This window comes from Ochotona princeps, chromosome 8 (genome assembly GCF_030435755.1).
Source record: "Ochotona princeps isolate mOchPri1 chromosome 8, mOchPri1.hap1, whole genome shotgun sequence".
Lineage (NCBI taxonomy): Eukaryota > Metazoa > Chordata > Mammalia > Lagomorpha > Ochotonidae > Ochotona > Ochotona princeps.
The window spans coordinates 11,080,917-11,094,060 of NC_080839.1; the positions used below are offsets into that span (position 1 = coordinate 11,080,917).

Sequence of the window (13,144 nt, forward strand, 5' to 3'; positions counted from 1 at the left end):
AGGCCCAACTGTACAAGGCCACTCAAGAGTATAGGCAGAAGACAGAGAAAAAAGAATAAGAAGAAAAGGTGCCTGGTGCTGGAACAAATCCAATCTTAAAAGATGTAGTACTTAAAGATAAAACAAAAAAAGCCTTTTAGGACACTCTTAAATATACAACTCACATCTCAATCTTCTATATAACTCCTTATCTTTGTACTTTGGCCCCTTAGCCCCTCTCTTTTCTCCTCCCCAGGGCTCTGTCAACTACCTGCCTCAAGCTCCAGCATCTCTGGAATGGATGGTAGAATTCCTAACTATCTCACCAGTTATGACACCCTAGGCAGGCCCAGATCATGGTGAGTATGGAGGTAGACTTAGATGGTAGAGAGACAGATGTTTGTAATAGTTCTGTATTGATTTTAACGTGGCTCATATTTTAAAAAAAGCACATCAAACTCGATTCCACAGGTATTATTGCTAAGGATCAGGCTTAGTTTAAAAAGTAATTTAAAAATTTTAAAGACTGTCAACTGTCCATAAAAGGTCTCAGTATTTCTGGAGTCAATCAACCACAGATCAACAACATACGTATTTCTAGAGTCTGTCAGTGAGGTGGGCATTTGCTGAACAGTTAAGGTGCTGCTTGAACACCTGCATCCATACTGGAATGCCTGAGTTCAAGAACAAGCTCTCCTTCTAATTTTAGCTTTCTGCTAATGCAGACCCTGGGAAGCAGTGGTGATGATTCAAGTAATGGGGTCCCTGCTCCCCATGTGGGAGGTCTGGATTGAATTTCTGGCTCCCAGTTTTAACTGGTCCAGCCTCAGTCATTGTTTGAGGAGTGAACCAGAGAATGGAAGCTCTCTGTCTGCCACTCTCCATTTCTTGGGCTCTCAGATAAAAGCAAGTAAGTGAAAAATTTTAAATGTATCTGCACTGAGCATATACAAGCTTTTTAAGCTTATCATTATTCCCTTAACAATATAGTGCAACAACTATTTACATTGCTACGCAGTATAAGTCATACAGTGTATCTAAGCATACCATAAAATATGCAGAGGCTGTGTGGAAATACTATGCCATTTCATAAAAGGGACTTGAGCATCTGCAGATTTTGAATTCTGAGGGGGTACTAGAAGGAATCTACTGCATGCACCAAGGGATGACTGTCTCAGAAAACAACAGTCCAGGTGGCACATGGATGCATGTGGAAAAGCATCTATAAACAAACATGACAGGACATGCGTCTGCTAGAAATTATGATCTCCATATGGTGGGCCTGGATCTGCACTGGGCCTGACGCATATATGGATACAAGAACCATGTGCTGAATTGCTGGAAATGCAGATTGAGGAACTGCCTGCTCTCTCTCTCTCTCTCTCTTCTCTGCCACCTACAAAGATTGCCCCCATTGTTACTGCTTCTGTTAAGATCACAGCAGCTTGCCTCTGGCTTTCAGCTAACATTGCTCACCGTGTGTGTGTGTGTGTGTGTGTGTGTGTGTGTGTGTGTGTTTTCTTCACTCCCCCTTACCCCAACTCACTTTCCAAGCAAAACCACGTGTTGATCTGCAAAGTTTTCATCTCTGGTTGAGAGCTTTCTGCACTAATCTCTGACAGGTCAAAGGTTTGTTTCTCCAGCTCTGTGGCCATGACTTTCATCACCTCATTGCCAAGACAAAACCTCCAGCCAGAGCAGTATCTCTCAGCTCAGCTGCATCACTGCCAAGCAACATGACCCTGAGGTTCCTGGTGCAACCTTTGCATCCCATCACAGGACCTGTTCAGCAAGGAAACACTGCCTTACGTTGTAGACTCTGCCATCTTCTGCTGTGTAGAACTGCGGGAACAGGCCATCAGCGTATCGAGAAGCCACAAGTCTTCCCAGAGAAGTCACATACTCTGCATTTTAATAAAGAAAGACAATCAAAACAGTGCAATATTAAAGCATCTTATTTTTAATCTCAAAATGTTTTTCTCTGTCACCAAAGTATATTCTCAGTGACATCAATAATTGGCAACAAATTGCATTCTGTTCTAAATCATTAAGTATAAAGTATCTTCAGAAGTTCATGGAAAAAATGAATGTTATGAAACTCAGTGCAGATTTTTTTAAAAAACTATACCAAAATAAATGTAGTTTTTCACTTCATCCTCCCCTTAAACTTTCTGAAATACCCTCTAATTTATACATGCTGAGATAACTCTATTTGTGGTTTGTGTAATGTTATACATGAAGCATGAGGAAGAACATGTTTGCTTCCTGGTTTCCTGATTCTTTTATCCAGAATGATTATAGCAGAAGTCAAAAAGGGCAGTATGTACATTGTATATACTTTTCCAAAGCTTTTATTCAGAACTTGGATTTAGTTTTCAGGTTTTAAATATCCAACATTGGTACTATCTTATGTTCTCTAAAGTGGAGATTCATGATTAATGAGTAGAATGAAATATGCAAGTAACCAATATGGAAAAAATATAACCAAATATACTAGGATCACAAGATTTTCTGCTCCTCAGATCACATGTTCAGATGCTCAAACATCTGCACAAATGCTTATTGAGCACCTACTGTGTGCCAGGCATATTGCTTACTGGATGGGAATACAACATGGCCTAAAGCATATTCCTACTCCTTAACCAACTATTGGAAGTTTACAAACTGGCTTCGGGAACAAACCAGAGAAGTAGGACAAAGGAGATAAGACTTTGCAGAGAAGGTTTATTATGTGATTATTTCATTATTTTTGCTATTATTAAATCTTAAAAGTGGGAGAAAATGGCGGTGATCATATTTCAGTACTTTCCTCTGCTTTGTTGTTTGTTATTTGAAAGAGTTACAGAAAGAGAGAGAGAGGGAGAGAGAGAGAGAGATCTTCCTTCTGCTTGTTCATGCCCGAAAAGGCCCCAAAGGCTAGAGACAGCCCAGGACAAAGCCAAGGCCCAGGAGCTTCGCTGAGACTCACACATGTGTGGCAGAGGCCAAGGTCTTGGGTCATATTCTACTGTTTCCCCAAGTGTGTTAGCAGGAAACTGGACGGAAGTGGAGCAGCCGGGACACGAACTAGAGCCTATCAGGGATGTTTAAATTTCTGGTGGAGTTTTACCCTCTATGCCACAATGCTGACCCCTTTTCCTCTGCTTTTCTATGGAGAAAGAGTAATAGCTTGCTTAGGAAAGAAAGAGCAAACCAGAATTTAAAAAAAAAAAAAAAGATTTCCTTGTTTTTATCAAAAAGGCAAAGTTATAGAGACAGAAGGAGACAGAGAGCTCTTCCAGTCACTGGTTCACTGTTCACTGCCCCAGATGGCCACAATGGCCAGAACTGGGCCCATCTGAAGCCAGAAGACCAAGAGCTTCCTCCAGGCTCCAGGTCTCCCATGTGAGTGCAGGAGTCCAAGGACTTGGGCCAGTCTCCACTGTTTTTGCAGGCCACAGTCAGTTGGATTGGAAATGGAACAGCCAGGACTCAAGCTGGTGCCCATGTGAGATGCTGGCACCATAGATGGAAGCTTAGCTAGCTATGCCATCATGTCAGCTCCAAGGCTGAATTTTACGGCCACCTGGCCAGTTGTGGTTCCAAGTCACATGGACCGATGAATGCTACAAGGTCAACTTTTGTAACAGAATAGTAAAGAATAGATACTGGATTCCAACCACCCAATGGAGCTCTAAAATTCTATTTCCAAGATTTCACTTTCTGCTAGTTTGAATATGATTTTATTTCCAGAATCATGCAGCCATTAAAATCCCAAAGTCAGAAGGTAATAGTACTGAGATAGAAATTTACAGTGTTTGGGAGGTGGGCCTGGTGAGAAATCCTGAGATCACTGGAATCTGGCATTTGGATGGTAAGTCTCTACAGAAGGTTGCCAGAAAAGCCTAAATTCAGAACCAATTCCTTTTTTGCTTCCTTGCTCGTCCTGTGATTCTCCCTCCACAAATCCTTCACCATTTTCAACTGCCCAACCAATGGGGTCATTTAGTCAACAAAACTGGAAGCTAACTAAAGCTTTATGTTTTACTGAGCTAGTTGCCTTGGACAACCCGTCATAGCAGCCAAAAAGCTGTATTTTATTTTTTCACCTAAGATGTTTATCGGGAGGCAGTAGTGGGACTTTTAAAAAGATTTACTATTTATATTTTTATTTCAAAGGCAGAGTTACAGAGAAAGAAAGATTTTCCATCTGCTGGGTCACTCCCCAAATGGCTGCAATGACCAGAACTGAGCCGATTTGATACCAGGAGCCAGGAACCTTTTCTGCATCTCAACTCCCGTGTGGGTCAGAGGTCCAGGGACTTGAGCCATCCTCTGCCACTTTCCCATGCTGTAATCAGGAAACAGCTTATTGGATGTAGAAAAGCTGGGACATGGGCTGGCACCCGTATGGAATACTGGAGTCATGGAGGTATGGCATAAAAAAGGCATGGTGCAAATCCCTACTTGAAGAAGAGCTGAATCTATGAGAGACTGGATAAGCTATACCACCAATTGAATTGTAAGGTATCGCGAGCTCTACATATCATGTTGGTGAAGTAAATTTTATTAGAAAATGCGAAGCTCTAGACAAAATATAAATACATCCACTCAAAGATATGGAGCAATCAAAAATGGGAAGGAAGCAACATATCATCCTCAAAGGGAAGAAAATAGCTAGTGAAATTTGCATGTATATAGCAAGAGACAGAGTTTGGAGTCTGAGGCCAACAAAATTAACTGTTTATTAGAATACACATTAGTTCCTCGTTCATCATCTGATAAATGCTTTAAGAAACCTATGGTAGATCCATAGAAAAGAATATATTATATGGCTATAATAAGGAATATGGTACTGGTATATGCTACAACATTAATGAATCTTTTAAATTTTTGCTAAGTTAAAAAAGTCAATCACCAAAGACCACTTGCTATGATTTCCATTTACATGAAATATCCAGAACAAGAAAATCTGTAGAGGGTAGAAAGTATACTGCTTATAAATCAGGGGTAGGAATAGGGCTGCAGGGGATTGGATACCCACAAAGCTACTGGTTCAACACACAATACTAGAGAATATTGATTGCTTTTTTAAATTATTTTTTAAATAATCTTACCTAGTTGATTAGGGTACAAAGGGTCAAGGGCTACAGGGTGAAAGTGGGTAATACCATTGCTTCCACACTAATATTATCCTTTTTCCCTGCATCTGGGGTCAGGGGAGAAACAAAGGGAAAAGCCCCACCCAGCCTCTCACTCATCCCAGATCCCCAACGGGAGGCATGCTCCGAGGGTCCTGCTCAAACAGTTTGGATAGTTCAACAGTTATGGATTGCCGCCAATCTCGCAGTTCCAATCGCAATAAAACCTATTCAGAGTCCACTGGCTGACAGTCTCTTCATGGTTGGGGTTCTAAGATCAGCAGTTCAGTTGGAGGGATCTCCAAAGAAACTTCATCGGAGATGATCCCAGACATGATTCTTGCTTGAGTTTGCTATTACAGGGTCCAACACCGTCCGTCGCGTCAACCAGCTTATGCACATGCTGGTCGTTGCAATTGCTGGGTCAGTTCTGTTTCCAGCCCTGTCTTGCTCGTGAACCAAAGGGTGTTGTAGTCCAGCTCGATCCCATCCACTTCATGCTCGGTCCTCACGCAAACCAGTGGGAGCTGCAGCCTAATTGGGGCAACTCCCCACAACCCCCACCAGTTCTGCCCCTTACCCTGGTTCCCATGCTTGCCAGTATGTACTGCAGGCTTGTCCAGTCTGTCCCACATCCCGTTTAGCTTTCATACATGTCAATGGGCATTGAAGCCTAGTTCAACCCAACCAACCTACTATCCAGTCCACACACATACTGGCAGGTGCCTGTCTAGTCACCCCTGCCCCTGTCCTGGTTTTCATGCTGTCCAGTGAGAGTGGTAACCCCGTGGGAGGTGCTATCTCCCTACTAGGCCACTCCCACTCCCAGATTATGCACTCTCCAGGTGGTTACGGCATTTGACTTGACAGAATTAGCTCCCAATGCCAGCCTCTGCCACCTAATGTTGTGGCTAAGCCCAACCAACCCTCACCCACTATAATTTTTGCTTGCACCTGTCGGAACAGTCAGCCCACTGTGACCCTTCCCTTATCTAGCTCACATAAGGCCCACAGATGTTATAGCCCTGCCTAGTCTAATCTGCCCCCATCCCGACTCACGCTTTCCAATGGAAGTAGTTGTCCAGCAGGGGAGCCCACCTTTCCCTGTCGGCTTTGCCTCCTCCCCCCGATTTTCACATGTGCCGTTTGGGCGCTGCAACCACATCTGGTACGGCTCATCTCGCCTTGGCATTCCTTAATGTGCACTGGTATGTGTCGCAACCAAACCTGGCTCGACCCACACTCTATTCTGGTGCTCGGATTCACCAGTGGGTGATATGAACAGGTTCAGCCTGGTCTGCCCCTAACCCATGCCAAGTGTATGCCAGTGGGATAATTTCCATTGCCTCTTCTGGGCTGTTTCCTATTGTGCTTCTTGCGCTTACCTGCAGGGACTGTGTCCTGCCAGAGAAGTTGTCCAGGCTCCTCCATCAGAAACTCTCCCAGTGCCAGATTTCATGCATACCAGGGGGTCCATGAGCCAGCCCTACTCAGTTCACCTCCTGTCCTAGCAGGAACAGTGGCTTTTCTTAACTGGCCTTCAACCCAAGCTGGTTCTTACTGTTGGATGTTTCAACCCAGTCACGGCTCTTCCATACCCAGATACAGCTCACACATGGTTCCGTAAGGGCTGAGACCTAGCCTAGTCTGTCCCACATCTACCCTGGTCCTCTAGAGCACCAGATAGTGTTGGAGTCTGGCCCAGCTTGGTGCTTCCAGTCCCAGTCCACACTTGTGCCACGGGAGATTACAACCGTATGCTGATCAGAATGCAGCCCCAATTCCAGCCCATGTGCTCCTTGGTGAGAACCTCAACCGAGCTAGGGTGTCCCCTTAGCTCCCCAACCAGGCATATTCCCAGCCTTAGATCACGTGCAGGCCAGTGGTTGCTCTGACTCAGCTAGGCAGAGCCCCTCACTTGTCCTGTGAGAATATTGGTTGTTCACCCTTATGATTGTATGGCCTACTGAAAGCTACACTCCACAACTGTTGTCCAGCATTACAAGAGTGTTATACCACATACTGTTATTTGGGAGGGTGGGGAACAAAATTCATAAATTGAGGCAGAAATTCCATTGATTTTGTATTGCTTTCAAACTCTGTAGAAATTGATCAACCCTAAGCTGAACAATCCTCAACTGGGGATCATCTGTACCAAGAAAATCAAACCAAAGGACACAGAACAGAACTACAGGTGAAAACCACCAACACAGAGAAACATCCCCAAAACAGCCACAGGAAATAAAGAACACATTTCCTTATATCATATATAAAAAATGATATGGTTTATGACTGATTTCTCAGGTGAAAAGCTGGAGATTAGGAAACAATGGATTGCATGGCTAAAAACTGGGAGGAAAACAAATTCAAATTTCTACCAATAATTCTATAGCAAGAAAAAAAATCCTTCAAGAATTAAGATAAGGATTGCTGCAGTTGGAAAGAGTAGGAGAGCATTCTCCTTCCTAGTTCTCCTAACTAAGTACAATTAAAACCCATGGGCATTACATAAAACTCAAAAGCACGGCATTACATAAAACTCAAAAGCAGATTGGCCAGGAACATCAAAATCTAACAAAAGGCACTCTACTCCAGCCAAATACCACTTCCATCTCCACTAGCAAGAGCTGAATGGAGAATTTAGATTTCCAACCTTGCCAGGCTATAGTAAAGCGCCCCATATTTCCTGTTGGGGAATTATTAAAGAAGACACAGTGGAGAGTCAGAACATTCATTCCTGCCAGGCAGTCACCAACGACCATACCAGAGTGTCAAGAGAACACCACGGGTGACCTGGACCACCTAACCTGCCTGGCTTGAGTGAGGCATCCTTTCCTGTCCTCACTGGGGTGTTATATGAACACACCTAATAAAGAACTTTTTGTTGTTGTTGTTACCACTTTTATTACCACTCAAAGATAACAAGATCACCCATTTACCGTGCAATGGAAGCCACATGGAAACAGGGTGGCATCAGTGCAGACGTTGATGGAAGCAGGAACTACCCACAGCTGTCCCTCCTTAACAGGAAGAAATTTCATCAAGAAGAAATTAAATATTTACAGTGACAGATATGTTTTCCCTGATTTGACTGCTTCGGCAGCACATAAACTAAAATTGGAACGATATAAGCAAATTAGCAAGGCCCCTGTGCAAGGATGACACACAAATTCGTGAAGTGTTCCATATTTTCAGAAAAAAATCACATTGCATACTATCAATATGCACAGTTATTATGCCTCAGTTAAAATTTTTTTAAAAATTAGGGCCTGGCATGGTAGCCTAGCAGCTAAAGTCCTTGTCTTGCATGTGCTGGGATCCCATATGGGCATTGGTTCTAATCCCGGTAGCACCACTTCCCATCCAGCTCCCTGCTTGTGGCCTGGGAAAGCAGTCCAGGATGGCCCAAAGCCTTGAGACCCTACACCTTCGTGGGAGACCTGGAAGAGGCTCCGAGCTCCAGGCTGCTAGCTTCGGATTGGCTCAGCTCCAGCTATTACAGCCACTTGGGGAGTGAATCATCAGATGGGAGATCTTCCTCTGTCTCTTCTCCTCTCTGTATCTCTAACTTTCCAATAAAAATTCAAAAAAATTTTTAATTAAAAAAATTAAAGACTCAGAGGGTGGACTCAACAGCAAGATGTGGAAGACAAAGCAAGAAGTAAATCAGAAGACAGAACAATAGAAAATATACAATCTAAACAACAGAGAAAAAAACAAACTAAAAAATATGGACATAGCTTCAAGGGTATGTGGGAGTATAACAACACCACCTAATATTCAAGCCCCTGGAGTGCCAGAAGCGGAAGAAAAGGCTTAAAATGCTATCGAAGAAACTAGAGCTGAAGTTTTCCCAATGTTGGCAAAAACAGAGAAAGCATAAGAATACTATGCTTATAGTATTATATCACCAATACCATATTTATTCATCAAACCTAGAGCTTTTTCCTAAATGCAAAGATATCTACTGTTAGATTGCTTTTCAGCCAAAGTACTGGATGTTCTAGCCAGCACAGGAAGACTAGAAAAAAAAGTACAGACATATAGATACAAAAGCAAGAAATTGCCATGCTTTTGTAGATCTAGAAATTTCTGAAAATGTACAAAAGAAAGCAAACAAAAAATTTTGAAACTAAAAGTTCAGCATAATATGACCAACATTTAAAAATTAATCAAATTTCCATATATTAGTAATCAGCATACTTAGATTTTAAACACAAAATTTAAAACACTATCATTTTGCACTGCTCAAAAAAATCATTTAGATATAAATTCTACAAAACATGTGCAGGATGTGGATGCTGAAAATAATCAGCGATGAAGAAACTCAAAACAAATGTAAATAAATGAAAAGCTATCCTACATCCAGTGCACTGGAACACTCACCACGGCAGAAATAACAATTGCTTTAAATGATTCATATTGAAATCCCAGTAAGATTTTTGAAGATGTGGCTATAGCTATTCTAAAATTGATTTTGAAAGGCAAAAGAACTAGAGTAACTAAAATATATTTAAAAAAATAAATGGGGCTGGTGATGCTGGCACAACAGGTTCAGCTACTGCCTGCGACACCAGCGTTCCGAATCAGAGCACCAGGTCCAGGCCTTGCTGTCCCACTTCCACCAGTTTCTGACTAATGTGCCTGAGAAAGCAGCACAAGATGGCCCAAGTGCTGGAGTCTCTGCCACCCAGGCTGGATACCAGGATGGAGTTCTAGGCTCCTGACTTCAGCCTGCACTCAAGCTTAACCATTACGGCTACTTAGGATGTCAACCAGAAAAAGGAAGACTTTTCTCTCTCCATCTTTCCTGCATTCTTCCTGTCACTTTGTTTTTTAAATAAATAAAATACTTTGTTTAAAAAAAGAAAAGAAAGTAAGAGGAATCAATCTGACCAATTTTAAGGCATCACAGAGTTACAGTAATCAATATTGTGGAGTATTGATCGGGAGAAACACAAAGGTTAACAAAACAGAGAATCCAAAAACCACCCCATATAAGCAAAACCATCTAGGTTTCAACAAAGATGCAAAGGTAATTCAAAGGAAGAAATAAAAGGTACTAAGCAACTGGATATCCACAGTCAAAAAACAAACCTTTTATAGAAACTAACTCAGAACATTCAGAAAAAAAATTGGAAATTAGCATAAGCAATGCCTTTGTGATGATTAACCATTCTATATTCTTGACTGTAGAAACTGTTAGAAAAAAGCTATACTGGTGATGAAAATATGTAGAGTACAGACATGCCTTACACCTTGTCAAATTACTGTTTATAATGTTACATTATAATTTTATAAGACATGATCATTGAAGAAACTGGGTGATGAGTGCATGGGACCACTCTGTGCTATCTTTACTATTTCATAAGGATTTGTATTATTTTAGAATAAAAAGTATGAGTGGAAAAGAGACCTTTAACCTAGGATTAAGACACCTGCATCCCATAGTGGAATACCTGGGTTCCTGACTCCAGTTACCTGTCAGAACAGACCCCAGAAGGCAGCAATGATGGCTCAAACAACTGGGTTCCTGCCACTCAAGTGGAAGAATGGGATGATGCTCCAGCTCCCAGGTCCTGGCTTCTAGTTTCAAAACACCCCCCATCACAAGCCATCAGAATCTTTCTCTCTCTGTCACCCTGTCTCTCAAATAAAAAGAAAATATTTTCTAACAAAAGCATATGGGTCTGTGGCCTCTTTCTTTTCTATAAAAAAAAAAGTATCAAGTGAATGGATGAATAAGTAAATACACAGAAATTAAGGTTTAAAAAAAAGACACTTACAGATACACAAAATTGAGAAAATCTGTCATCAAAAGACTTGCACCACAAGAGATGTATAAAAATAAATTCTTCAGGAAATAACACCAAATGGAACCTCAAATTCCATAGGAAGGAAGAATAGTATAAGTGATAAATATGTGTATCTTAGAAGGATAAACTTTTTCCCTCTAAGTTTGTTTAAAAAAAAAAAAAGAAAAACATCAAGTGACTTTCGAAGGAAAAAATAAGACACTGAAATGTCGGATTTATAATATATTCAGAAATAAAATAGACTAAGATTTTGGGACGGGAGTGAAGGTTAAATGAAGCTATATTGCTGCAACACTCTTAAATTTAACATGAAGTAGTAGGGAATTAATTTTTAGTAGACAAGGACAAGTTAAAGACATAGTCACTAGAGCAATCACTGAAAACATAATACAAAAAGGTAAATACAAAATGTCTTAAAATTTAAATGAGAAGTAAAAATCATATTTAATAAAACACTAAAACGTTCAATTAGCTCCAAAGAATTCAATAGGAAAAACAAAGGAGAAAGAAAAAGATGGGGCAAATAAACTTTAAAATGGCAGTACATCAGTTTTTATATTAAATGTAGACAACCAAACACTACAGTTATAAGACAGAGATTATAAGATGGTGTAAAATGCAAAATCCAACTAATATTCTATCTCTGAGAAGTATCCTTTAAATACAGACTACAGATATTTGAGGGTAACATAATGTAAATATGTATGTAAAATTGAAGCATAAGAAAGCTAAAAGGGGTATATTAATATCAGAAAGAGCAAATTAAAACTAGGACTATTACCTAGTACAAAACATGGACGCTTCAAACATTAAAATTATCAAGCCATCAGAAAGATATAACAATTTAAAATTTATGTGTATTCAGAGTTTTGAAATACATGAACAAAACCAATGGACAAAGAACAAGAAAATTACTATGTGCATGGACCATCTGCAACACTATCAGCTCTCTTGACCTAGTTAACATGTACCAGTAATACGTAACAAGAGTGGAATACACACAGAATATCCACCAAGACTGACTGATGCCGGATCATAAAACAAATCTAATAAAGTTTCAAAAAATCTGAAATTTAATTCCTCAATGAAATTAAACTAGAAATCCAACAACAATAACAATCTTTAAGAGAGCTTTTTGTGTGTGTGTGTTCTTTATATGGGAATCCCGCAGACTCTGACTGTGGCAGACTGCCCCCTCCAAAGCTATGTAGACAGCACAGGGTTGTACAGACTAACGAGAAAGATAACAGGAGAAAGCATGAACATGACCCAGATGCTTAAGAACCAAGTCTTGAATTTTATGTGGAATTCTAGATTGTCTGTAACAACCACATCCCCTAGGTCACTTCTTGCAGTACAGCACAGAGCTGCCAAGAAAACTGCGAAATCTGTTGTTGTTTGTTTGTTTGATGGTATTAGGCCTGGTACAATGGTTCTGTTTCTATTGGCTAATCTTCCCCCTTCAAGCACTGGAATCCCATATGGGTACCAGTTCATGTCCCAGCAGCTGTTCTACTTCCCATCCAGCTTCCTACTTGTGGCCTAGGAAAGCAGTAGAGGATGGCCCAAAGCCTTGGGACCCGTTACCCACGTAGGAGACCCAGAAGGAGCTCCTGGCTTAGGATAGGCTCAACACATGGAAGATCATTCTCTCTGTCTCTCTCTGTAGATCTACCTTTCCAATAAAAATAAATACATTTTTTAAAATTGTATTAATGGCTGTTCAATAAATATCTGTTAACTGATTAATTAATCGACTCATTCGTAATTGAACAAAATCCAAGGGCATTGCCCTGGTTAAAGGAATGCTCCACAGATAGGATAGGCAGGATGGATCCTGCAGAATGGGCCACCTCACCCACTGTTAAGATTCTCCAATATGGGGCCCGGCGGCGTGGCCTAGCGGCTAAAGTCCTCGCCTTGAAAGCCCCGGGATCCCATATGGGCGCCGGTTCTAATCCCGGCAGCTCCACTTCCCATCCAGCTCCCTGCTTGTGGCCTGGGAAAGCAGTCGAGGACGGCCCAAAGCTTTGGGACCCTGCACCCGCGTGGGAGACTCGGAAGAAGTTCCTGGTTCCCGGCATCGGATCGGTGCGCACCGGCCCGTTGCGGCTCACTTGGGGAGTGAATTATCGGATGGAAGATCTTCCTCTCTGTCTCTCCTCCTTTCTGTATATCCGGCTTTCCAATAACAATAAAATCTTTAAAAAAAAAAAAAAAAGATCCTCC

The 13,144-nt window shown here is 41.3% G+C and overlaps 1 protein-coding gene and 1 non-coding gene across 9 annotated transcripts in view; one reads left to right on the forward strand and one right to left on the reverse strand.

Moving 5' to 3' along the window:
- VWA3B (von Willebrand factor A domain containing 3B) overlaps positions 1–13,144 on the reverse strand; it is a 222,942-nt gene that overhangs the window by 200,809 nt on the left and 8,989 nt on the right. For all 8 annotated transcript variants that reach the window (XM_058667564.1, XM_058667561.1, XM_058667560.1 and 5 more), the window contains exon 3: positions 1,789–1,883. In XM_058667564.1, coding sequence (XP_058523547.1) covers positions 1,789–1,883 — 95 coding nt within the window. The remainder of the gene's footprint in view (positions 1–1,788; positions 1,884–13,144) is intronic.
- Positions 8,189–8,292, forward strand: LOC118760723 (U6 spliceosomal RNA). The gene has a single exon (XR_004996951.2). It is a non-coding gene; the product is annotated as a U6 spliceosomal RNA (small nuclear RNA).